Source organism: Tupaia chinensis, unplaced genomic scaffold (assembly GCF_000334495.1).
Source record: "Tupaia chinensis unplaced genomic scaffold, TupChi_1.0 Scaffold149383_1, whole genome shotgun sequence".
In the NCBI taxonomy this organism is placed as follows: Eukaryota; Metazoa; Chordata; class Mammalia; order Scandentia; family Tupaiidae; genus Tupaia; species Tupaia belangeri.
In genome coordinates, this window is record NW_006209227.1 from 2,709,828 (window position 1) to 2,736,883 (window position 27,056).

At 51.9% G+C, this 27,056-nt stretch overlaps 1 protein-coding gene and 1 pseudogene across 1 annotated transcript in view; one reads left to right on the forward strand and one right to left on the reverse strand.

Moving 5' to 3' along the window:
- The window catches only part of INPP5D (inositol polyphosphate-5-phosphatase D), a 151,916-nt gene extending 147,550 nt beyond the window's left edge, over nt 1-4,366 (forward strand). The window contains exons 27-28 of the mRNA XM_027769352.1: nt 1,896-2,493; nt 3,254-4,366. Coding sequence (XP_027625153.1) covers nt 1,896-2,493; nt 3,254-3,256 — 601 coding nt within the window. The 3' untranslated portion in view covers nt 3,257-4,366. The remainder of the gene's footprint in view (nt 1-1,895; nt 2,494-3,253) is intronic.
- An 18,365-nt stretch (nt 4,367-22,731) lies between these two features.
- LOC102487455 (40S ribosomal protein S28 pseudogene) lies at nt 22,732-22,952 on the reverse strand (annotated as a pseudogene).
- Nucleotides 22,953-27,056: the final 4,104 nt, after the last annotated feature.

A 27,056-nucleotide genomic window follows, 5' to 3' on the forward strand; every position in this document is an offset into this window, starting at 1 on the left:
CAGCAGGAAGTCACCTCAGCAAAGGCCGCGATAAATTAGAAAACCGACCAGCAAGGTAGCTCTGCCCGCTCTGGGTCACAGCCTGGTTCTCCCTGCCCAGAGCAGACAGGCCCGCCCTCCACCCTCCTGGTCTTCACGTCCCGGCGTGCTTCGGGCCAGATGTCCTGATTCCACCACGACCCCCATTCATTCTTCCCGCTGACTCGGGAGGGAGGGCCACCCTGACAGCAGGGAGGACGGCCTGTTAGTGGGTGTCGGCCCCGGAGCACAGCGCGTGTTCTCTGGTCCCTGGCTGTTTGCTGTGCCTGGGGCAGCACCACACACGGACAGTGTCACACACGGGCTGCATCACACAGGTAGCATCACACGTGCAGAGTCACACACGGGCAGTGACACACGGGCAGTCACGCATGAGCAGCAACACGCATGAGCAGCATTGCACACGGGCAGATGACACAGATAGTGTCACATGGGCAGTATCACATGGTCAACATCACACATGGGCAGTGTCACACACAGGTAGCATCACACACGGGCAGCATGTCACACATGGGCAGCGTCACACACGGGCAGTGTCACACATGCAGCATCACTCAGTGTCACATACAGGCAGCATCACACGGGCGGCGTCACACACGGGCAGCGTCATACACGGGAGCGTCACACAGTGTCACACACGGGTAGTGTCACACACGGGTAGTGTCACACATGTGCAGCGTCACAAGTGTCACACGGGGAGCGTCACACACGGGCAGCGTCACACATGGGTGGCGTTACACACGGGCAGTGTCACACACAGGCACTATCCTATGTGCTTGGTCAATGGGGCTGAGACCCTCACTTAGCGCGAAGGGCCACTGAGGAGGGTCTCGTTGCCTGCAAGGCTTCTGTCCCCCAAGCAGCCCTGCGAGGGAGAGGCAGGGCAGACCTGCTGGAGACAGCGGAAGAAGCCAGAGGGGAGGCGTCTGTCGGCAGCCGTGGGGAGAGGCTGTGGATGAGGGTGGGGACCTTGATACGGGGGTGCTGTGTTCTTCGTGCTTCCGTTCCTCCTGCAAAGCGAAGCCCCTCTCGCTCACGCGCTGGTGTGAACACTCGGTGGTGGAAAAGCCCAAAGCCAGAATGGAGTCTGCCCGCGAGGACGACGTAGGGGTCACTCCAGGCTGTCTCCTCCTCCCTCTTCTTCTTTTCCTTCCGACTCACTCTAGGGTGTGTGTGCTCACTGGGTATGAGCAAGGAGAGAGGAAGCGCCCCCAGGGGTGCCCACGCCGTATCTTCTCCTCTGCTCTGCGGGGGTTCTGGGCGCACATGCACACACACCAGGCGTAGTTTTCAAGTGCTGAGTCCAGGACTCAAGCCACATAGCCACGTAGGAACCAGCTCCGCCCACCACCACGCCGGCGGCTAGCCCTCCATCTGTTTGGGGTCTTTTGTTTGGTTGGTTTTGGTTTTGTCTTTGCCATAGGGCATTGTGCTCATTGGAAACAGAGAGAGAGGGAAGGAGAGGAATCATCCCCCGGGGGATGGTCACACTGCAACCCGTCTCCGCCATTCTCCTCTTCCAATTTGGGGCATGCACATACATGTGCCCGGCGTGTTTTTCAAGCCGCCAGGTCTGGGACTTGAATGGCGCGGCCGGCCACGTGGGACCAGGGACCAGCCCATCTTCTATTGAATGTTTTTAATCTAGGTGAAATTGACATCCCACAGGACTAGCCACTTCCCAGGGAGCAATTCAGTGACATTCGGCCCTCCCCCAGGCCCACGGCCCAAACCTCGGTCTGGTTCCCAGCCTTTTTCTCACCCCAGAAGAAAGTGGGACCCTGCAGCAGCCCCTCCACCGTGTTCTCTTCTGACCCTGCCGTTTCCTTCTTGTTCCTCCTGTCCCCTCGCGCTAGGCCCGGTGACCCGGGGAAGGCGGCGGAAACCTCGCCCCCGGAGGACCTGCAGCTGACCACGCCGGAGATGTTTGAGAACCCGCTGTATGGGTCTGTGAGCTCCTTCCCCAAGCTCATCCCCAGGAAAGAGCAGGAGTCCCCCAAAATGGTGCGGAAGGACCCCCCGCCCTGCCCAGACCCGGGCATCTCGTCACCCAGCATCTTGCTCACCAAAGCCCAGGAGGCCGAGGGCAGCAAGGGAACCGGCAAGCAGGGCCCAGCAGCCTTCCTTAGCCCCACGCCCCGGCTGCGCTCCTTCACCTGCTCGTCCCCCGCCGAAGGCAGGGCAGCCGGCGGGGACAAGAGCCAAGGCAAGGCCAAGGCCCCTGCTGGCGCACAAGCCCCAGTGCCCACCAAGAGGCCCATCAAGCCTTCCAGGTCGGAAATGAGCCAGCAGACCACGCCCACCCCGGCCCCGCGGCCGCCCCTGCCCATCAAGAGTCCCGCTGTGCTGCACCTGCAGCACTCCAAAGGCCGTGACTATCGCGAGAACACAGAGCTGCCCCACCACGGCAAGCACCGGCCAGAGGAGGGGCCCATCGGCAGGGCTGCCATGCAGGTATGTGGGCTTGTGTGTGTGCACATGCACACATGTGTGTTGGTGTGTGTGTGCATGTGATCACCCTGAGAACTGCTCCAGAGCAAGGATTAGGGTCAGGACTTGAACCCAGGCCTGTCTGTCCCCAAATCCTTGCCTCTATGGGGACGATTGTTGAAAGAGATCAAGGAGGGTCTGTGGCTAAACTCAGCCTTTGCCAGGCCCAGAGGAATAGCCCCCAAAGGAATAACCTCAGTCATTTATATTTCATTATCATCGGTAATAATCACACTTACAATTTCCCAGGACTACCCCCTGCCCCCTGTAAAATAAGTCTCTGAGCAGAGCTAGTGGTGAGTAAGAGCAGATGCAGGAGCCGGACTAGTGGGGTTTGACTCCCAGCCCTCCTGTTCCCTGGCTTCGTGCCTTGAGCCGTAGTTTACTCATCTGTAAAAGGGGCTATTACGGTTCCATCTCATGGATTCATAGAGAGAATGAAACTATACCGTATACTGTTAGGAAATATTTCTGTGTGTAATCATTTGAATGACATAGTGCAATTGTATCATGCCTTACACATGTGGTATGCACACGCTCTATTACATACGACACACGTCTGTGTGCTACAATGTATTCGAAGCACTGAGGACAGTGTACTGGCTTGTTCAGCGCATGTCAAAGGCAGCCTGCCCTGGCCTGCAGCCTGCAGGGACACTGGGGCCACTCTGAGTGAGACCTGACGGGAATGGCGCCTGACAGCCCTCCTGTTCTTGTCCCGCAGTGAAGCCCGTGGTGAGCTGCCGGCCCGTTGGGAACCCAGTGAAGCAGCGTGAAGCCACGCGGACCCTGTCGTGGCACCTCCTGCTGGCTCCTCCTACCTCACTTCCCACGCAAGACTTCGCATTTTTCAGGAAAGAGCCTCACTTCTGTGTGGCCCAGGAGTGTGCAGGCTGCGGGACTTGGCACCAAGTGCCGAGGTTGGGAGGATAGCGTGACCAGATGATGGCCGTCCTGGGTCCCCAGCTTGATGTCGGTACTCGGGACCCCAGAGCCTGGCACAGGCTGCCATTTTAAAGAAAGGACCTGAAGCACCATTTAAGGTGGAGATACGAATAATAATAATAATATTAATAATAAGAACGATTGCGCGGGTGGAGCACGCACTGCGTGCCAGGCGCCGTGCCACATCCTTTCTAAACATTACGGCGGGATGACCTGAAGATCTGAGTCTCCAGCCCACTAGAACCACGTGCCCAAACCCGCCAGTTCGAAACCGTGTGTGTCTGGAAGGGTGTGGACAAAGCATTAAGAAGGGCCCTCCAGGAGGGCCTGGCCTTCGGGAGCTGAGGGTCTGTGTGGCTAACCCAAGGTACAAGGAGCCTGACCCTGTCTAGCTTGGTCATACAAGTTGCTTTAGCTAAAGCCCAGGGGTTCCGGTGTAGGCTCAGAGGCAGATCTACCTGGCATCCCCCAGGCGTTTATTCAGGAGCAGGGAAATTGAGTCCTGCCTCCGCCTGGGCTAGAGGTGCCCGTGGCGGGTACCCTGCACCTTTCCACTGCCAGGCCAGGGGTTGGGCCGCGCCCCCAACGCCCAGCCACTGTACTAACAGGAGAGTCCGCTGTTGCTTCCAAAGCTGAACCTCCAGGCTGGCTGCCAGGGGTGGGGCTCCGTCTCGGCCTCCAAAATGAGGTGGCCTTTCCTTTCGAGCTCCGCAGCTGCCAGCCCTGCTTCCTTGGTTACAAGGGGATGTCTTTTCTTAGGTTGCTTTTTGCCATAACAGAATTCACGTAGGAAACCAAATGCAGAAGTGAGTGAAAGTGCAGTGTGGGGGGGACGCGCCCCGCACTCCTTCGCGTGTCAGTCTGGGGGGGCCAATAAACTGTGCCTTCCTCACTCGGCTCCTGCCTGTCACATTTCCCTGACATTCAGCACATTGCCCAGACCAGATGGGACACCGTGGAGCCAGTGTGACACTGGTCCTGAATCAGAAATGGGAAGCTGTCCCTCCCTCCAAACATCCATCTCCCTGGGACCCCAGGCACCCTGCAGCCCCCCAACTTCCCAGGCATCCCCTCACGTCTACTGTGCTCAGCCTGTGAGTGCCTCCCAGCTGTACCAGTGCTTCTTGAGCTCCAGACGACAAACACAGGATGCCACCCCCCACCAGGGAGCAGTCCCCAGCCAGAGGCCCAGCAGGGGTGCCACTCGGCCCCGCTTCCAGGATGCTGGGGCCCCACTGCCCCACCAGGGATCTCGGGCCACTCAGGCTGTCCTGCTCACAGAAACAGCCCTGGGCTCCAGGCAGGGCTTTGGGGAGGGGTGTCCTTGGCAGCCACAGGGCACTGTTCACAGTGGCATGTGCAGAATGGAGGGGCACTGAGGGCCCACTCGCTGCTCAGGCCGGGTGTCTTTGCCCTGAAGGCTCACTTCCTGGTCCCTGTGCAGAACTGGCTCAAGTCCCTGGCTTCAGCCTTCTGACTCAGTAGACCAGGGGCCAGAGGGACAGTCGGAGGTGCCCAGATATCCCATAGGCTACCACCCAGAGTGGAGGCCCAGGGCACTGATGCTGATGTCCCCGGGGGACCCTGCCACTGCCAGGACAGAGTGCCCGCTGCCTTCAGGGACACCACTTGGAGTGGTATAACCACCACTTACACTCCCAGCAGGGTTTGCTCCGAGTTCTAGTCTCCTGAGCAAACACAGTGCCCTTGCCCTCCTCGCCTGTGGTCCACGCAGTCAGTGTGAGGCTGGTGTGGAGGGTCGGCCTGCTGCTCATGACAGCCCTGGGCTGGAAACGCTGTCTCCAACCCTGACAACCCTTCCTCATGGGTGGGGGCCGCCTGGCACCAGGTCTGAGGGCCGTCCCATCTCTCCTAACAGCCCCAGGTCTCCCAAACGCCCACGCCCCCTCCTGTGGCAAGGGAGAGGGACAGACAGGCCCACCTCTTTATCACCTAAGGGATCCCCCACTTTCTCCCCCAGGGCCACAGCCTGGAAGGCAGAGCGGTTTGGGGGCTTTCCTCACAAGAGGGCCCAGCTCCCAGGCAGGACTGCCGCCCCTTGGGCTTGCAGAGCTGCTGCGTGTCTGCTTCCTTTCAGAAGCCGCCTTCTGCATGGCCTCACGAAAGCTGTTCGAGGCACCAGGCTCCATGCCAGCGGGAAAGTGCTGTCATCTGAACAGGCAGTCTGGACCCAGGAGGGCCACCTGGGGGAAGGGGACAGGGACAGGGACAGGGCAGCCGGTTGGCTCCTCTTTCCTCCTGGGTTTCACTCTTTTTCATGGCCCTTTTTTCCACCCCAGAGGAGGGAAGTGCATGAGTCATTCAGAGGATGCTCCCTCCCTCGGCTACCTTCCCCAACCCCAGCCTCCCAGGTTCTTGTCTTCGCGTGTCCTTAAAATAGATCTTTTCTCTTGGCAAGCTGATTTCCATGGAGACCCAGCTCCCAGAAGTCCCAGGAGCTCGCTCCAAGGCAGCAAGCCCCGCTCCCAGCCTTCACTCCAGCAGGACCCTTGAGAACACAAATGGCTGGTCTCCCGCACAGCCCCCACCCCGTGATCACACTCTGAGAAGTGGCGCCCACAGGGAACAGCCCTGGCGGGTGGGGTCCAGGCCCTTGGTACCGGAGACGGACTTTGGCAGTGGGTGGCTGATCCGCGCCCGTTGGCCGTGTCTCAGCTCGCAGCACACCGGGCTTCCCTGGGGGGTCTCCTTCCTTCACTCAGCCCTTTACTAGGGGAGACCGTGGGGTGGGGGGTCCCGGCCTGTGGGATCACACACAGTGGGGATTCAGTATCTTGTCTTGTCTTTTCTAAACGTGTGATCTTGCACAGGTTACTCGGCTTTCCATCTCCTCGTCTGTAAAATGGGGGCCAATGCCTCCTGCACCTGTGCTCGGGAGGACTCAGTGAGCCGTGCCTCCTCGGGGCCTGGCCTGCTGTGGGGTGTACTGAACACGTCCCTGCCCTCTGGAAGACCAGGCGGCCTGGGAGGGCTCCATGGACACCACCTGCGAGGGCACACAGAGAGGAGCTGGCTCAGGAGTGGCCGTGAGGGCGGCGCCTGAGCTGGGCCTCCAGGGACCGTGGAAATGCCCCGGAGGGAAGCGAAGGTGAGAGCTCGAACACAGGCGAGCAGGGAAGTCCAAGGGGGAGCTGAGGCCTTCAAGGACTAGCTGTAGCCAGAGGGAAACAATGAAGCCAGGCCAGTTGAAGTCAGGTGGGCCGGTTGAGGCTGAGGAGGGACTAACTGAAGCCCGGGGCTAGTTGTTGAGGCCAGGGGCTAGTTGTTGAGGCCAGGGGCTAGTTGTTGAGGCCAGGGGTGTTAGCTGACCCTTTAGCCACACAGACCACAGCGGCTTAGATTACTGAGCCAGTAGGAGCAGACCTTGGGGCCTTCAGGGACTCCTTGAGTGGCGCCAGCCATCCCCCACGAGCAGTGTCAGGGGCATTGCCGTTCGGCTGCATTGACAGAAGCAGGCTCCAGAGAGCATCTCCAGGACCCCCGGCTGTCCTGCCCGGCCAGGCCCCTGAGAGACTTGGCTCCCACACCAGTGCCCCTCCCTCTGTCGGGGCTATCTCCTCTCCTGCCCAAGCCCTGCCTCACTCTGCCGGAATCGGGAGCCTTTGGGATTCAAGCAGCCCAGAACATGCCTATCATACGTTTGGAAAGGTCAAAACAAGGCAAGGGCCAGACAGTGGTGCAGCGGTGGAACGCAACGCTGTGCAAGGCAACTCCACCTGGGAAGGTTCTCAGTTCAAGTCCAGAGATCTCTTGAGTGTGCCAGGCAGGCCTCACCCATAATCCGCGGCTGACCGAGGCTAGGGATAGACTGTAGTGTCTGCCTGCACCGCCTGAAATTAAAACGCCCCACTCCAAGCCTGACTTGCCTCCCCCTCGTCCCAAGCCTGCGGACTGGCTGAGAGGACAGATACTGAGGGGGGCGGGGGGCCTGCGTTACCAAGAGGCAGGGCAGTGATGCTGACCTGCAGCCCTGGAAGGGAAGGAGGGCGGAGGTGCAGGTGGAGAGGCATCCTCTGCAGCCCCAGAATCCTGTTTTAGTGCCTAGGGTATAAATTGAATTCTCATACCTTATTTAGAGCATCACCCCAGAAATGGTTTATCTTGCTTCCAGTATTTTCAAAAGCACTCAGTTTAGGCAGTGGTTAGGAGCACAGACTCGAGCTGGGCTGTCCACATGTGCCAGAAATGTGCCAGGAACCGCACTGGGAAGGACCTGTGACAGTACCCCCCGCTGCGAGAAGGGGCAAGTACAGAGGCCTACCCAAGGCCCATGGGACACAGTCCTGCAGGGTGAGCTGGACAGCACCTGGGACTGCGTGCATGGCCTCGGCATGACCGTGAGCACAGGGTAAGGACCCTGGACTCAGGCCAGACGGCGCAGGCGCAGCTCCCAGCCCTCCCACTGCCTGGCTGAGTGCTCAGCCTCTCCCCGCCTCGGTGCCCACATCTGTGAGGAGGAGATAATCATAATGGCCTCCACCCCCGGGTCCTGGCATGATCAAAAGGCTGACAGTGACCAACAGCCCTGGCTGCGCATAAACCCTCCCTGAGTCAGTGCCATCCACACGCCGCTGTCACAAAACACTCATTTCCCCTCATCCCACTGCAGCTCAACGCCTACGAAGGCTACAGGAGCTTTGGCTGCTTATCAGCCCTTTCCCAGTGACCCCTTCGGCTGTGGTTCCAGCCAGATCCTGACTCCAGTTCTGAGGAGTCTTGTGGCTCTGACCAGGTCATCCTGGGGACCACACCATGACACCTATGACATGGAGCCAAGGCCCTATGCCCGCAAGGAAGGGCGTGGCGCCACCCAGCTCCCGCACTCACGGAGGAGTGCCAGCAGGCTCCATCAGCGTCAGCATCAGCATCCCGCCCTCTGTCCCCTGGTCCTAGGCATCTTGTCCAGAGCGGGATAGACAGGAATGAGGCAAGGGCAGGCCTGGTACCATTGGGCAGGCTGACCCCTGGAGGAGCAAACCTTTCTACAGCTAGAGCAGAACAGGCTGCCCACAGAGCAGGGCTTCTCACACCAGGTGACGCTCCATCTGGGGCTGGTGCGTTCTTTGGATATATTAGTCGGGGTTCACTATGGAGACAAACCAGCAGGACCTGTGGAGAGATCTAAGAGGAGACTCGTTAGAAGAACTGCTCATGAGATTATGGTGGCCGAGCAGTCCCACAGCAGGCCGTCTGCAAGCTGGAGAGCCTGGGTGCTGGTGGTCCAGCTCAGTCCAAACCCTCAGAGCAGGACGCTACTGATGCAACTCACGGTCCAGAGCTGAGCGCCTGGGGACCTGCAGGGCTGCAGTGGGAGTGGTGGAGTCCGAGGCAGGAGAGCCCTGAGTGCCGATGTCCCAGGCCACAGAAGGCATCTGAGAGGGCACCTGTCCATCTTCTGGACTTGCTGTCACTGGCCCCTTGTTGACTGGATGGTGTCCACCTACGCTGAGAGTGGATCTTCCCGCCCTTGTTTACTCAGATCTCAGGTGGATTTCCACTGGAAGCCCCCCACAGACATACTCGGATAATGCTCTGTCAGGTTTCTAGGGTCCAATCAAGATGATACCCAAAAGTAACTACCTAGACAGGTCATGTTTTGTGGATTTGGTGGTGGCTGGTGTGTGGGGGTGAGTGTGTGTGGGGGGGTGGTAGTAGTGTTTTTAGACAGGGTCTTGCAGTCTTGCTATGCTTCTGCCTTGGCCTCCTGATTAGCTGAGACCGCAGGGGTGCCACCATACCCAGCTCTTTGAGACAAGGTCTCGCTATGTGACCCAGGACAGCCTTGAGCTTAAGATCCTCCTGCCTCCTCCCGGAGTCGCTGCAATTGCAGGCCGGCGTCACCAGGCCCAGTCTTTAGGTTGGATGGGGAATCAAACCTGGGCCTTCCATGTGGTCCCAGCCTGTCCTGCACAAGGTCTTGGCAGCTACCGTGGCTGGGCTCTGAGGGTTCTTTTTATTCTTTTTTTTTGGAGAGGTTTTCGCTATAGGGCGCGTGCGCTCGCCAGAGAGACAGAGAGAGACATAGAGACAGAAAGCGAGAAATCACCCCCCAGGGGGGATGGTCATGCCGCAATCCCTTCTCCTCCATTCTCCTCTCGGGATCTTGGGCACGCACGCACACGCGCCTGGCGTGAGTTTTAAGCCACCGGGTCCGGGACACGAACCGCGGTCGACTATGTGGGAGTCCAGCGACATAGCCATTACGCTAACTGCTGGTTCCCTGTGGGTTCTTTTTATGTAAATCAATTTTGGATCATACCCCAGACATTGTGAAAGACTCCGATGGTCTCGGAATCCCATCATGTTCCCCTGAGGATATGGACTTCACTTCTTCAGCCAATTCAAATGGCAAATTCTGTCTCCCGAGACGCTACATAGAGTGTCTGAGGCCACACAGCTAATTAGTAACTATTGGGCTGTCGGAAAAGTCCTGACACATTTTCGCATAGGAAAAAAAAAAACGCGTCATGACTTTTCTGACAACCCAGTAACTTTAGCTTACAAATTAAACTTTGACAAGTATTATTTACTTCTTAAGGTTTTCACCTATGTTTAAAATTCTACTCTAAAAACACGTACTCTCTCAGCTTCTGCTGGTTCTCTGTGATGTAAAGTCAGATCTTACAATCCGGACTGCAGTTGGAGTTCTTTACTGTCACTGCCCTCTGCTTGTCACAGGCTTGTATGTGTGGAGTCAAAGTGGCAGTGCCTCATTCCGGCTGTGGAGCGTGGTAGTCCTCCAACACCGGGAGGTGGGGTCTTTACCTGGATCCTCAGGTCAATGGAACAGGGCAGGGTTGCCAGAAAATCCAGGATGTCCAATCAAATTTGAATTTCAGATAATTTTTTAAGTATATACAAGATATTCTTATGCTATTTGGGAATATACTTAGAGTAAAAAATTATGTATCTAAAATCCACATTTAACTGGGCATCTATGGCTTAGATCATGGTTTTCCTCAGGGATTCATGTTCTGAAAGCTTGGTCCCCACCATAATAGCCTCTCCAAAAAAAAAAAAAAAAAAGATGTTCTGCTACAAAAAGACGGTTTTCTTCACCCAAAAAATCCTAATACCAGTTTTTAAGTCCATTTACCCTGCTTCTACCCATAGATAGAACATCCTCCCATCTCCTACCTCCCTTCTCTAGTAAATAGAACCAATGAGCTCAGACCCAAACTTTCATCATCCATTTATTCAGGCTCTGAGTCAAACAAGAGCCTTAGAGGCATCCCAACCCCCCCTCAATTGCTATTGAAGTGCGCTCGGGAGCATACTTCACCCCCAATGGCTTCACTCAAAATATATATTTATGAAGCACCTCCTACGCGCTAGGCACATAGCGCTTGTCATCATACTACTTACAAGGGGACTTCAAAACATCGTGGAATGATGGAATCAAAATAGGAGTTTATTTTGGTGCAAAATAAAGTGAAAACAAAAAATATTGAAATCCATGCTTATTTTTTCATAATATACATCTTCTGTGACTTTTTTGAAGACCCCCTTGTATATAACTCTCCCTAAGAAGGATTTTTCTGAAGACTACTAAGAGGGTGGAAAATGGGCTCCAAATCATCTTGTTACCGATAAACACAGGGCTACAGAAAGACCAGCCAGAGAAAGCCAAGTCTGATTGTGAAAGCTTGATGCCAATCACCTCTCTCTGCATCATGAACTGCCCCAAAACTCAGTGGCTTGAAAAAATGCATATTTGGCTCAAAAGTCTGCAACTTGGGCAAGTCTTGTTGAGACAGAGTTGCTGGGTGTGCTGGAGGGCTGGAGGCTGGAGCCATCCGAAGGCTCATTCATTCAGGAGGTTGGCAATGACACTTGCTGAACGGGGACCTCAGTCAGGCTGGGTGGTGGTAAGAGCTTCTACCTGTGGTTTTCCCGTGTGGCTCTCCAGCTTTCTCAGAACACAGTGGCTGGTCCTGAGGGCCAGTGGGGAGAGGGAGTGATAAAGAAGACCAGGTGGTGGGGCCAGCAGGTGGTATGGTGGTTAAGGCACGAGATCTCACATAGCTAACTCCACAGTTCAAGTCCAAGACCAGGCAGCCTGAAAAATATGCTGGACAAGTGTGCAGGCATGCCCAAAATCCCATGAAGAGAAGAGATTTTGGTATGGCCATCAACCCTGGTGGGGTGATTTCTCACTTTCCCTCTCTCTGTCTCTCTCCATTGAGTATGCATGCCCTAAAGCAAAGATCTAAAAACAAAACAAGAAAACAAACAAAAACACAACCCCTCAATCTTGAAGAGATATGTTGGTCATAACTGAAAGTGTTCTTGATGGGCAGTAGCGAGAGGAAAATCTTACTGCATAATCCTCAGGCTTCTTTAAAATCCTCTGCCCATTTTTCTCCCAAAGAACTGCAGGTCCACTCTCCTCCATCCATGCCCCCTCATTTTTCTTTTTCTGTCCTAGCTCATGCAATTCCTGTTTTATAAATTTAAATTTAGACTTTTTTTTTTGAGAGAGATTTTTTTCTATAGGACATGTGCACGGACCAGAGAGACAGAAAGTGAGAAATCACACACACACACACACCCTGGGGAGATGGCCACATCGCAGTCTCTTCTCCTCCATTTTCCTTGTGGGATTTTGGGCCCACATGCGCATGAGCCTGGCATGAGTTTTAAGCTGCCCAGTCCAGAACTCGAACTGCGGTCGACTATGTGGGAGTCCAGCGATTGTAACCATTGTGCCATTTGTTGGTCCCTAGACTGTTGGTAGAGTAGAATTCTTCCCTCGCTCCATGGTCCATCTCTACCGGTTCCCTCAATTGAACCAACGAAGACTTTCCTCTTTAGGAAGGTGGGAGGGGATTGGTTGTTCTCTTTAATATTTTCCATCCGTGTGCGTGCACACACATATACATATTTCTATTGTACATTTGAAAATAAAACTACTTAACTTAGGAATTATATTTGCCAATTAGCCCAGTAATTTGGACAGACTAGAAGACATATTTGCATGAACACAACCACAAATTTACAAGACACACCTGAATATGTAGGAAACAGCACACAGTTAAGAGAGTTCTCGGGCCAGCTGGTGGTGTGGTGGTGAAGGTGTCTGCATCCCACATGGCAGATGCAGTTTGAGTCCTGGACCCCGGGCTTGAAAAACACACCAGCTATGTGTGCATGTGTGCCCAAATCCCAAAAGGAGAAACGTGACTCCTCTCTGCAGAGAGTCACCTGAAATGCACAGAACTACTAGAGATGCCGAGATCTGACTCAGGAGGGAGGGGGAGAGGCCATACCAGGTTCGCGCCCGCTAAGCCTTGCTTGTCCTCTGTATTTATTAGGGCAAAGCAGGAAGGAAAGTTATTTTTATAAAAAGAAAAAAAACTTGTTTTTTAGAGAATCAGAAAAATAAGGGTATTTCCTGGAACAGTTTGGTTGTGGTATTGATTCGAGAAGGTATTGCTAAATGACACCAGAGGCTGGACAGAACATCTTGGAATTCGGAAAACACATTTCTCAGATGGCACACCCTCCTAATGTCCCCCTGTTGTTTGCAAGCAGGAAGGCCACATTCCCTGAGCATGCACTCACTCATTCACGCAGGGTTCATAGCTCTACGCTGTTCTAGGAGCATGGCGTTTCTGAGGTTCTCTAACAGAAAAATGGAGGACAAAGGACTGTGGAGTGACTGAGCCCATAGGAGGTGCTCTCTTACTTTCCTTCTCTCTCTGTCTCTCTCCAGCAAGTACATATGCCCTGTAGCAAATACAAAAGAGAGAGAGAGAGACCTTAATGAAGAGACTACAGAGGCACAGGCAGAGAACCAGCAAGAGATACAGAAGCATCCGGGGGCTAGCAGCAGCAAGGAGCCATCTCCCCCTTAGACCTGAAGGCGGTGGGCATGGTCTTACCCAAGAAGTGAGAGCCAACACCTAGGAGGACCAGCCCCTGCCGGAAGCTGCAGCCATAAAAGAAACCAACAGGGCCAGCCCCATAGCCAGGTGACTAACGTACTGGACCCCACATGGCCCACCACAGGTCACGTTCTAGCCTTGGTGGCTTGAAAACACACCAGGCACATGTGTGTGCTGCCCCAGTTCCCCAAAGGATGGAGAAATGTAGAAGGGGCAGCAATGACCAGGCCCCATCGGAGGGTGCTTTCTTGCTCTGTCTCTGGTGAACGCCGTTCCCTCTGGCAATTACAAAGGAAGAAACTTAGAAGAGCAACGGGGAGACAGTAAAATGGTGGGTAAACTTTGATCTCTCTCTTCTGCCCTGTTATCCTCTGCTGGTTCTTCCCCTTGGTCAAATTCCAGCAGAAGGCAGAGGGCGAGGGAGCCTGGGCAGGACCCACCCTTAGGGGTCAGCCTTGAACCCAGAGCACAATGAGAAGAGCAGAGAGTGGATGGGAAGGAAAGTGAACGAATGGATAAAAACCAGCACAACCTGTTACAAAAACGAGTAAGCGCGTCTCCTGACAGCAGCCTTCAAACTATGCCTACTCCAGGAGCAGGGGATGGGGAGCCACATGTCCTAGCTATTAAGAAAAATAGACAGTGACAACCGTTGGCATGACAGCCATTTTTAATTACATGAACAGACAAAGTGGAATTCCTGGCAAGACTCACCCCAAAGTAATTTATATTTGGCTTGGAAAGCAGAATGGTTTTTCTAACAGATTTTTCTAATTATGTTTTGCTTCTGTTAATACGAGGATTTGATTCCCCAAGTAAATACCACCTGATCACAAAACAGGATGGCTTGGAAGTACACTGAGCGCCAGGTGGGAGTCGGCTGGGAGTTCACGTTCGCTGCAAGAGCGTACAGTGTTTTGCGGCGCATGTGGTGCAAACACGTGTGGAGGTTTTGCTTTCGATATGCGGGGGCCGCTCTCTCCAGCACACTCGGGAAAGCGCGAAGGCTTCTACTCTATGTCACGCAGCTGGATTCCTCCAGAACACTGGTGCTCACACTCAGCTATGCACAAACGTCACGTGGGAATGTGTCAAAATGCGGAGTCCCGGGCCCTGCTGGGATCATCGGTTCTGTTGGTCTGGGTGGAACCTGAATTTCAGATGCCTCTGGTGCTGGGGGTCATTTGGAGAAATACCATGTAACAGTTAGACACATGATTCATACTCAAAGAAGGCAACACAGGGACCAGATGAAGTGGGGGGACCAGATAAAGTGAGGCAACAGTCGTTCAAATCCCAACTTCGCCAGTAATTACCTAAGGCAACCCTCTCTGACCGTCCATCATTTGCAAGAAGAGTAATAAACATACTTTGGAGTCGTTGGGAAGATTAGAGGTGATAAATGAAAAGTGAAACTCACCATGAATATAAGGAGACCTCAAAAAGTTCACGGGAGGGGCCAGCAGGTGGCATGGAGGTTAAAGCAGCTGGACCTCACATGGCCAGCTCCACAGAGTCCCCGACCCCAAGGCTGCAGAAGCACGAGTGTGTGTGTGTGTGTGTGTGTGTGTGTGTGTGTGTGTGCCCCAAATCCCAAGAGAATGGAGAAGGGATTGTGGCCGGCCCGGCCGGCTTCTTTGGAGGGTGATTTCTCTCTTTCTCTCTCTGTCTCTCTCCAGCAAGTGCATGAACCCTATGGCAAAAATCTAAAAAAAAAAAAAAAAAAATCATGAGAAAGTGGACTTAAAGTCTGACTTTATAGTTTATTTTGGTGCAAAAATTTTTGAAATTCATGGATAATTTGTTCATGATATGCATTTTTTGCCAACTTTTTGAAGTCTCCTACATAATGGCTCTCACTATATGTGCCCAGATGCTTCTCTTTTTTTTTTTTTTTTTGCCAGAGGTTGTGTGTGCTTGCCAGAGAGACAGAGAGACAGAGAGACAGGGAGAAGAAGAAAACACTCCCCCATGGAGCATGGGTAAACCACAATCCCTTCTCCTCCATTTCTCTACTTTGTTGGGATTTGGGGCACATATCCACAGGCATCTGACATGTTTTTTACGCTGCCGGGGCAAGGATTTGAACCACATTTGGCCATGTGGGTCTGGTTCCTTTAACCACCAGGCTATGGAGCCAAGTCCAAGGGTTTATTTTTTGTTTTGTTTTGTTTTTGTTTTTTGCCCCAGGGCACATACACTTGCCAGAAAGAGAGAGAGTGGGAGAAAGTGAAAAATTACCCCCCAGCAGGGATGGCCACACAGCAATCCCTTCTTCTCCATTCTCTTCTTGGGATTTTAGGCATGCACACACATGCACCTGGCATGATTCTCAAGCTACCAGGTCCAAGACTCAGAGTCAGCCATGTGGGATCCAGCACCTTAACCTTCATGCCACCTGCTTCTCTTGCCCCACCCCCCAGAAGCTTCTTAAGCAAACCTTTCTCAGGATGGTTGGCTTTCAGAGTCCTATATGGATTTAGAAGACCCCCTGAAAACAGCCCCTGTAAGACGAGCAGGGCTCACACCAGCATTAGCACATATCCTGGCCCTCCTGGCTGCCATCCTGAAGCGCTGTATTTCAGAGACCTCATGGTTTTCAAGGCTCCCAATCTCCTTGTTTCCACTCATGAAGTTATTATTCATCCTGTAGCATATGGACAGCAGGTTTTCACCCATTCTCTCTCGCCATTGGCATTGTACCAGTCAACAATATGGTGTTAACAAAAAATATTAAAACTAGCTGTCTTACATTTTCGGTGCTGGTTCATAATGTTGCATAATGAAAATGAAAACCTTCCCCACAGTCCCAGTGGTGCAGAAACATTTAGAGATGACTAAATATAGACTCCCAGATGACAGAGAGGTTGTTTTATGTCATTCTGTGATTTCTTTTTCACAGCATGTTCTATGTGCTGGAATAAAATTTGTTAATGAAGTCAGAATGCTAAATTTAGAGGAATCTTTGGTCTTCGTTCATTGCAGGATATATTTTGTTGCCATTTAACTTCCCGTGCATCTTGGCATCATAATCTCATACCACAAAACAAAAATCAGATCTCATAATGCCCAGATTCTAACTACCGCTGGGTGTCTTCTCCAATCTTCCACTTACTCGACTTTCAGTGACTCAGTGTAAAGGGTTTCTAATTGTTCCTCGTAAGTCACCCTAATTGGACAGAGAGAATGTGATAATATGTGACTTGAGGAATACTTTACATAATATAATTACTAATCTTAGATCATTTATAATAAGCTTCCAAATTTCTTTGTCAGTAAATAGCGTATGAATACTGATTGTTATGGAATACATCTTAACTGCAAGCTGTTCCAAGCTGCCTATTTCAAAAACTTACTTATAACTTAAGCACAAAATGTAGAGTGACTTGGGCCAGTAGGTGGAATGGTGATTCTGGTGCTGGACTCCCATATGGCCAACCATGGTTCAAGTCCTGGACCTGCCTGCTTGCTTTCTCATTCTCCCACTCTCTCTGTCTCTCTCTCTGAAAAATAATGATAATAATTAAAATTAAATAAATAATTTTAAAAACTATAGTGACTATAAATCTAGCAACTATAAAACTCTACTGATGGGGCCAGCAGGTGGCATGGTGGTTAAGATGCTGGGCTCCCACGTGGCCGACTGTAGTTTGAGTCCTGGATGCAGAAGCAACTTGAAAATCATGCCAGGCGTGTGTGCGTGCATGCTGGAAATCCCAAGAAAACAGAGGAAAAGGAATTGTAATCTCACCATCCTCCCTGCAGGGTTACTTCTCACTTTCCCTTTCTTTCTGTCTCTGCCTTTCTGGTGAGCACAGATGTCCTGTAACAAAACTGAAAAAGAAAGAAACTCCAGTTACTAGACCTTAGTTTCTCAAACTTAGGGGTACATTAGAATCACCTGAAAACCCTGTTTTTAAAAGGCACATTTTGGGCTATCCACAGAAGACCTGATTCAGTAGCTGATGTTGGGAGCAATGGGGTGGAACCCGGAAACATGCATTTAAACAACTTCCCCAGTGATGCCAAGTGGCTACTCTGCCCATTTTTCCTAGAGGTGCTCTTCCTTGTTCGTATCTGCCCATTTCCCCACTGTGAGCAGACACAGGTATGTATCCAAGATTAAGGAATGTTCTTCCAGCTCCTGGACGTCTCTTGGGTTGGCCACTTGACATGACAGTACAGTGAGGACTAAAGTACATTCACTCAAACCCAAAAGGTTCCCTATCTCAAGGATTGCTCAGAGAGGCCTTTGGACTGGTCCAAGGGATGTCTTTGATGTGCTGGCAATGTGGCCAGATAGCATGTGCTGGGCACTGCTGTTAGGCAGCCTGAGGCCTCAGGGAAGGCCAGGGTTCAGTTTCTGGTCCACCCTAGAAAGCCAGAAGCAATGGCATGCACCTGCGGCCCCAGCTACTCAGGAAGCTGAGACAACAGGATTGTAATATAGAGACCCCATCTAAAACATCATGCACGTGTGTGCGTGCACCCCCACCACCACTACCACCACACACGGGGGAAACAGTCTCGTGTTCTCCCTGCTTTGCTCTTGCTGCTCTGAAAGGTGGGCCCCATGTGTCTTTTATAGATGAAGAGGTGAAGGTTCAGGGAGGCAGGACACTTGACAAAGGTCATACAAGAAAGGTAAAGAACCAAGCCACCAAGTGCGTCACGGATTCCGAGCCCATTCTTTTCAACTCCTTGTCAAGAGAGGTAGTGTTGCCAGGATATGCGGAGGTGGATTAAGCAACTTACGTTAAAAAAAATAATAATACCTCTTGGAATTAATTTTCTATACAAGAGACTACCTCCGTATTTGTAGAATAACAGGAAATGATTAAAATTCCAAGAAAAGTCTCCCTCTGTGTGTCTTCAGATCTTTTACAATGCTCCCATCTGATGGTGAGGTGTGATAACAGAAAAGCAACTTGGGACCTGTTGGCCCTGGCTCATGACTTCCATCAATGGCCCCAGAACATCCTGGTTTCCGTGGTACCGGGCAGTGGCATCGCAGAATGTTCCTCAGCTGGATCAGAAAAGTGACCTTCAGAAACCTCACTAACAAATGTTCAAAACTGACTTGTGTTGTTTTTTGTTTTTTAAGGTTTTTGCCGTAGAACTCGTACACTCACTGAAGAGACAGAGAGAAACAATGAGGGGGAAAGTGAGAAATCACCCGCCAGGGGAGATGACCATGCTGCAATCCCTCCTCCTCCTGGCATTTTGGGAATGCATGCATGTGCACTTGGTGTGAATTTCAAGCCACCAGGACTGGGACTTGAACTGCAGTCAGCCATGGAAGAGTCCAGAGCCCTTAACCACCACGCCACCTGTGAGGCCCAACTTTTGTAGTTTCAAAACAAAATGCCGTGGCCTGGGTGGGATGAAGGACAGATTTGCCTCTCACAGCTCTGAGGGCTGGAGGACCAAGATCAAGGTGACATTGGCTCTCTCCCTGGCTTGCAGATGGCTGCCTCCTTGCTGCATTCCGGCATGACAGGGAGAGTCTGTCCTCCTTTCTCATCCTCCTCTTGTAAGACCACCCATCCTGTTGGATCAGGGCCCCACCCCTTGTGACCGCCTTGAAATTTACTTTTTTTTTTTTTTGAGAGGTTTTTTGCTATAGGGTGTGTGCACTCCCCAGACAGACAGAGAGAGTGAGACAGAGAGACAGAAAGTGAGAAATCACCCCCCGGGGGGATGGCCATGCCACAATCCCTTCTCCATTCTCCTCTCAGGATCCTGGGCATGCACGTACACGTGCCCAGCGTGAGTTTAAGCCACTGGGTCCAGGACTCAAACCACGGTCGACTACATGGGAGTCCAGTGACATAGCCATTATGCCAATTGCTGGTCCTCTGCCTTGAAACTCAATTACCTCCAAAATCCCTATCTCCAAATACAAAGTTAGGGCAGGCTGTAATTCAGTCAACAGCAGAAGAACTCAGCAACAGCCCAGGAAAGCAGCTTTGGAAAGGCAAATGAGCAACTTTTCTTTATTGAAGACAGAAAGTTCTTTCTGAGAAGGTCCCCTTCCAACCCTTTACTCTTCTGTGGAGAGATGGGAAGTTGATCAAGACATCACCATGTTCAGTTACCAGCCCTTACCTGGGTCCCAGGAGAAGCTGTGCCTGCTGAATCCGGTTCCATAGTGGGTCAGCAGAATTGTATGCACAGGGCTACACATACGTGCACATCTCCTGGACAGAGATGCTCTAGCCCTGCTGCTTCGGGGATATACCAGGCCAGCTCTTGCAACCAAGCTGTAAGAGAACCAGAACGACCCTACTATACTTAGTCTTTCTTTCCTTTTCTTTTTCTTTTCCTTTTTTTTTTTTTTTTTTGGTGAGAGATTTTTGCTATAGGAAATATACGCTTGCTGGAGAGACTGAAAGAGACAGAAAACCAGAAAGCCAGAAATCACCCTTCAGGAGATAGCCACACCGCAATCCCCTCTCCTCCATTCTCTTCTCAGGATCTTGGGCACGCACACACATGCGCCCAGCCTGAGTTTTAAGCTACCAGGTCTGGGACTTGAACCGTGGCTGACTATGTGGGAGTCCAACAGTGTAACCACTATTCCATTTGCTCGTCCCATATACTTAGTCTTAGAGTCTATCTTGAACTTTCACTTGCAGTAAGTCTTGCACAATCTAACCTTTTACCTCTCGCAATAGATTGAACCTAGCACTTTACTAATGGACATTAACAATGATCTTGCCGAGTCTTTACAGGTACTGAGCTTTGGCAATCGGGAGGGGGCCAGATGCCACCTGCTCTCTCCCAGGTGAGCAGACTGAGAAGATTTTATCAACTCAAGCACTGAAAAACCACACTTAGACCCTCACTGCTTCTAAACAGTACCTAAGAGTTGTCTTGACTGACTCCATTGCCTTCTGATGCCTTGGTAATTTTTAAGTCCCTTGCAGAGAACGGACCCTGCATGCCCAGAGCAGAAACAACTCCAAGCAGCAACTCCCACCGTCCCCGAGCTATTGGGTTTCCTTGTGATCCTGCCCAGTGACAACGACCAGGCATCCTGGCCTCATTGTCATTTTGCCCCAAGACAATGAATAACTTGCCCTTCGTTTGCAGGTGTACCTCTCCCTCTGTGTGAGGTTTATATCCTGTCCAGTACAGCAGAGACGAGAATGACTCCCACCTGCTCCTCGGTGCTGGCCTCCCTGAATACATCTATCTCCTCGTTCACGCACCTTTTGTCTCTGTATCAAAGTGGTGAGTGGCACAACCTGATTTCCGGCCCCGAGGCAGCACCTTGCCTGTTCCAGCATCAGTCTGGCCTTAAGGCTGGCTTGGGCTAGATTCCCTGGAAGCAGAGCCTAAGACTGGGATTCTTATAAAAATTCTTCTGGGAGGAGGCTAGCCCTGGCCGGATCCCATGGGAGCACCGTCCATTGCATCACAGAGATTGTCCCACTCTGAGTCGAGAAGACTGGGCACTGTTTCCGGCCCCCATGGATCAGGAATTGCCCCCCTTCCAGAGAAGGGCATAGCTGTGAGCCTTTAACAGTCAGCCCTGCAGCAGGGGGCCGGGTGCACCTCTGCTGAGCAGATCTGGGCTGGGCCCCAGCTGCACCTGCTACAGAACCAGTGCTCTAGTTGATCCTCTGCCTGGATGCCCTCTCAGATAACCTCTCTGCCACTTCCTCAGTTGCTCAGCCCTTTGCTAGAACCTCACCTTCTCAGTGAGGCCCATCCCGGACACACTAATGACATGCAGACTGCTTCTCCTCCCACTCCCTGTCACCTGTTCCTGTCACTGCTCTCCTGCTTCTTTTGTTCTCAGCATTCATCACCTTCTAATATATATATAATCTTTTAGTATTTTTAAAAATATTGCCTATCTGCCCGCATCAGAAGGGAAGCTAAGGACAGAGATACTGAAGTAGGCTTAGCACCTGGGATAGTTCCTGGTTACAGGCTCATCCTAAATGCTCACTGAAGTAGCTAAGTCTCAGAGACGCCCTGTAGTCCATGTTCAGGGACCGGTGATGGATGAAGAGAAGTTTTATTTAGCTCACGGTGCTGCCGACTGAGAAGTCCGGGACTGGGCAGCTTCTCGCGAAGGCCTCGCTGATTGACACATGATGGAGAGAGGGAACCAGGGTGTGAGAAAGGGACGGAACTTAAGGCACAGCCTCCCGTATGGCAGCCTGCTACCAGCAGAGTGAGAACAGCACCAATCCAGCCTTGAGGGCAGGGATCGGGTGACCCACACGCCTGCGTTAGGGCCCACCTCAACTTTGCTGCACTGGGAACCAGGTTTCAGCATGAGTTTTCTACGAGACAAACCACGTCCAAGCCATAGCAGGCTCTGCCTCCAAGACAGACGAGGTCAAGAGCCTAAGGAACTAGCTGGCATAAAAGGGCTCTAGACACCCCACTGGGCATGTCTCAGGGTCCCCGGGAGGGGCACCACTCCTGTGTGACGAAACAGTGACCACCCTGGAACACCACCTCAGTTCCAACCTGTCAACCAGAAGTAGGGCAATGCCAAGACAGAGAGACACGCAGACACGCAAGGCTTCGTGAGCACCAAGGGAGGGCGCCGTGCAACTTCCTCAGAGGACACTGACTATCTTGTGGACCCACGGATGGAGTGACCAAGTCACCACCCGCTTCCTGTGTGACTTAGAAAGAAGGTGTCTTGGATACGTCATGAAAAAAGTACACACACACACACAAATGATCTCTTGGGCCAGCAAGTGACGTGGAGGTGAAGGTGCTAGATCCCACGTCAGCCACTGCACAGTTCGAGTCCCAGACCTGACAGCTTGGAAAACACACCAGGCATGTGGCCACGTGTGCCCAAGATCAGAGAAGAGATAGCAGCATGGCCTATAGCAAATTAATAAAAATATTTGTAAAATTATGAGCCAGCAGGTGGTGCGGTGTTTAAGGCAGCTGGACCCCTCATGGCCGACTGCAAAGTTTGTGTCCCAGATGTGGCAGCTTGGAAGACACGCTGGGTGCACGTGCGCATATGTCCAAAACCCAAGAAGGGGTTTCGGCGTCATCATTCCTCCTGTGCATGCTTTCATCTACCCCCCTGCTTTCCGGCAAGCACACATGCCCTATAGCAAACTAAAATAAGAATGATATACACACACTACGTATATATGTACTTACGTGTGTCTGTGTTATATATTATGTTTGGGTTTTCTTAAATCGCTGCTGGCAATTTTCAGTTTCTTTCTTTCTTTATCTCTTTCTTTCTTTCTTTCTTTCTTTCTTTTTTTTACATACAATACGAACACTTTATTCAACTTTGCAGATCATCCCCTTGGGCCAAGTTGTCATCCCAGACATCCAGGACCCGGCCCGAAATTCAGTGCGGCCTCCGAGCTTCTCTTTCGGACTCTAAGAGAGTGAGCACGTCGCCCTCGCGCATGGGGCCTTTCACGTTAGGGATAACGGAGCGGCTGGTGTCGTCCATAAATCCCACATGCACCTGCGTGCACTGTCCCTGAGAGCCAGTCCTGCCCAGCACTTTGGTGACCCTGGCCAACTTGATGGGCTGCACACGGCTCGTGTCCATGATGGCGGCGCCGCGGCTGTCGGGCGGAGAGCGGCAGTTTTCAGTTTCTAAAGGTGGCACTTTGAAGCCCACTTCATTTATTTGGGGAAACTTAAAAGAAACGGGTTTTTTAGTTACCCTAAGGTAAAGCGAATTCCCACCCATTGATCTCAGAGATGCCATACAATCACACAAATGGGAAGATGAGATCCTTGGGGAGGAGCAGAGACGCCATTAATCCCCCAAAGCAGGAGACCTGCCCCTGCCCTTGCCTGCTAAGACCCTCTGGGGTCTGGCAGAGAGGGTGGGCAGATCCCCAGCTGCAGCATCAGCCCAGGGCCTGAAGACCACTCACCATCAGCGAGGCGAGGCCACTTCCCTTCTGCTGGAACCCCTCCCCTCGCCCCACCTGGGCCAAGAGCAGGGGCTGTAGGTCTGGGAGAACCGAAGTGCACGTCCTCAGGTCCTGGCAAGGCAGCAGGGCAGGGCATGCCCCACTTTGGGCCTGTGCCACAAAATCAGGTCTTCCTGCTCTGCAATTGTACATTTCCCTTTCAGTCCGAGCTCTCTGCTTGAAAGAGAGACACCGTCCAACAGAGGAGGGGGAGCCCCCATGCCTCAGCAGCCATTGTGCCTCAGTGCGTGGGGCAGCCAGGAAAGTGTGGGCACACCACAAATGTGGACCAGCAGAGGTGAGAGGCACAGGTTCAAGGTCAACAAATGGGCTCCTCGCATCCCACAGTCCCAGCAAGGGCTTCCTTCCTGAAGAAGGCAGGCTGTGGGGTCCTCCGCCTGGTGGAGTCTGGCCAGCCTGCTTCTTATGCATCTCGACCTTGGACAACTCACCTGCCTCCCCATCCTCTCATGCTGAAGTTGGTAACTTTCAACGTTAAGGTTACGATAGTGGGTGCTGGATGGGGCTGGGCTCCTGCAATAGAAGCCAAGCCTGGCAGGGAGACGGGTATTCTTATGACACTAGCAAGCATCAGAGCCCGCTGTCTTTCAGGTACTTCCCCACTACCCCACTTCCTGACCAAACCATACAGGTCACTTCCTCTTGCCTCTAATACACACGTCACTAGCTGAGGAAATGAATGGAGCAGAGAATGGCTGAAAATCTTGGCCTTCATAAAGTCGGAGGGTTCATGTTGGACCCTAAGGATGGGACCTTGAGGGAACTGAGGCCAAGAGAGCTGAAGAAAATGAAGGGAGGAGATGGGGAGACAGAGTGTGGAGCAGTGAGGAAGGAGAGGGAAAGATGGCAGAGGGGAGAGGGAGTAGGCTGTCCCGCCAGCAGTGTGTGACCACGTGGTGAGCTCCTAAGGTCTTGGGTAGGGCCAGGCCTGTGGGGAATCTCAGGGGCAAGATGGAAAGAATGGGGAAGCCATTCCCGACTCTCCAGCTCAGTGTGGACTCGGTAAGGGCAGGGCCGGACCACTTAAGCCAGTCCAACATTTCCCAAGATCCTTCAAGTGCTTCCCAGGCTAGACCCTTCCGCCCTGGTCTCTAATGCCCTGCTGCTCCAGGAGAGCAGGGCTGTGCGGGTATTTCACTGAGTGTTGGAGTTGCCACTGGGCCATGCAGACTGAAAGCGTGCAAGGATTCATGCATGCTTTCTAAGGAAACTTGAGCTGTGGGGAACTATAAACACTGAAGCCCAGTGTGAGTGTCAAGAGAGAAAACATCTCTCTCTCTCTCTTTTTTAAGAGAGATTTTTGCTATAGGGCATGTGTGCTTGCCAGAGAGACAGAAAATGAGAAATCACCCTATGAGGGATGGCCACACCACAATCCCTTCTCCTCTAGTCTCCTCTCGGGATTTTGGGCATACAGGAACACATGCCTGGAGTGAGTTTTAAGTCCCAGGTCCAGGACTCAAATGCAGTCCATTCTGGGGGAGTCCAGCAGTGTAGTCATTATGCCATCCACTGGTCCCCCAGAAAACACTTCTTATTGGAGGCGATGCCAGGGCAGGCAAGGATACTTGTTCCAAGGACCAGAAGTTGGGCCTGGGCCACTCACCAGTCGACAAGGAGATAAGAACTGGTGAATAAGGAGAGGAGAGTATTCTATTCCACTCCTGGGAAGGGTGAGCCAGAGTCCATAACTGTTTCCGCCATATTGGACAAGACACACAACTTATATGGGAGGGGTCGCTGTGAGGTACTCGTAGAAGGAAAGGGCAAGTTATTCACTGTCTTGGGCAGAATCACGAGGAGGCCTGAGAGCGTCAGGTGGGCAGTCACTGCTTGGGGGGGCAGTTTCCATTCTGGACATGCAGAGCAGAATGGTTTCTGTTCTCTGCAAGGGGCTTAAAGACTAGCAGTGATTAACAAGGCAGCAGAAACAACATGGAGTCAGTCGAGACAACTCTCAGATCCTGGTTTGGAAGCAGCAGGGTCTTGGTGTGGCTTCGCAAGCTGAACTGAGGTCTTCTCAGCCAGTCAAACGGGAGCAGACTGGAGCCCTTTTCCTGCCTGTCTCCACGGCCCGCTATCTGCACACTCAGCGAGGTCATGGCTCAGTCCCACTGGCTAGCACTATGCTCCATCTGTTGTAAGGAGGGCAAAAGGTCAGCTCCTGTGAGACTCAGTGTGAAGTGAAAGATAAAAAGGTGTCCTAAGACTTCCTCTACTAAGATGAACTCCAAGGCGAAGCCCAGTGTAGAGCCTTTGGCTTCTCCGCGGTTCTGTCCGAGAGAAGCGGCTGGGGGCACAGGCTGGACTGTGTGAAAACCACACCAGCAGAGCAGTCATCCTGGGCCCGCCTGCAGGAAGCTCTGCCCCAGGGAGCTCCTGCTGCTGCAGGAGCAAGCTCAATAATCAGCTGTTATGATTTCAGGTCTTTTTAAAGACAAGATGTCAGCTAGATTCCTAGGCACAGAACCACAGACGTACAATATTTACTACTGAGTAAAAATCCTATTCTGCTGTTTAGTACCTTCTGGCCCCACTGCATGAGAAAGCTGAATTGGTTCAACACCCTGCAGAGCTGTTCATACCTCGCAAGTCAACTGAGCAGGGCTTTAAATGGTTTCCCTTCGGTTTCTGTTCAGGGGCAAGAGAGAAAATAGCTCGAATATATGCGGGCAACCATGATAGTTTCTAAGATTCTAGGTCTGTTCTAATATTTCTCATTGTAACTTTGCGGGTATGAGTGAAGAAGTGTTAGAATATATACTTTTAGTTAGACTAGAGCTTAACTTACTCAGAAGTTCACGAGATCCCAGATCTGGAAACCTCTCCCAAGAAGGTCGGACATGGACTGCCGTCGAGCACAAAAAGTGCGTGGGGAAAGGGCAGTGGGTTGACCTTCCTCCTCGTCAATGTTTTAAAGTGGAAAAGCCTGACTCAGTGACCACCCTTTATCCGCCCAGCACTTACCTTTTCTTGGGCTTGTCTGCCTGAACGAAGTCCTGGGTTGCCAGAGAAAACAAAGTCCCAGTGTGAAGCAGCTGTGGGAGGCATAGGAGGCCCTGCCTCAAGGCCTGTGGAGAATGCGGCTGGGCAGGCTCAGGAGTGGAGAAAACCAGGGACCCTTGCTCCATTGGGGTTCTTGGTTTCTTGCCGCTGTTCCTGCCTGTGGGATTGCTCCGTGGTTTTCAGATCGACCTTTTTTTGTTTTGTTTTGTTTTGTTTTTGTTGTTGTTTTGTTTTTGTTTTTGTTTTATTATCATCATAATCTTCTTTATATTACATTGGATTACATATAACTTTACATTGACTTCCATTGCTTTTTCAAAAGGGAATGCCATGCATGTCAGTCAATACAGAGGCATCGATCTCCCCGCTTTATCATTCAAAGTCTTTTCCATGCATTTCCCAATAATTATTATTATTATAATTTTTTAAAACAGTCAATCACTATTTCTCATTTTGCTTGTTAAAAGACTTCACCCATCATGAAATACTTCCCAGACCAGTCCAGTTGAGAATACTATACACGTCATCTTCAACAGATAATGAACCATATCTGTTTCTCACTAACATCCTCTCTATTGTTCACTTGCTATCTTTCTCTATCCTCTTCTCTCTTCTTTTTTTTTTATAGTTTATTTTTTATTATAATTTTTTTTCCCATCGCAACACACAAATGAATTTTATCCAAAATACACTGTGCATTAGCTCAATCAAGCAC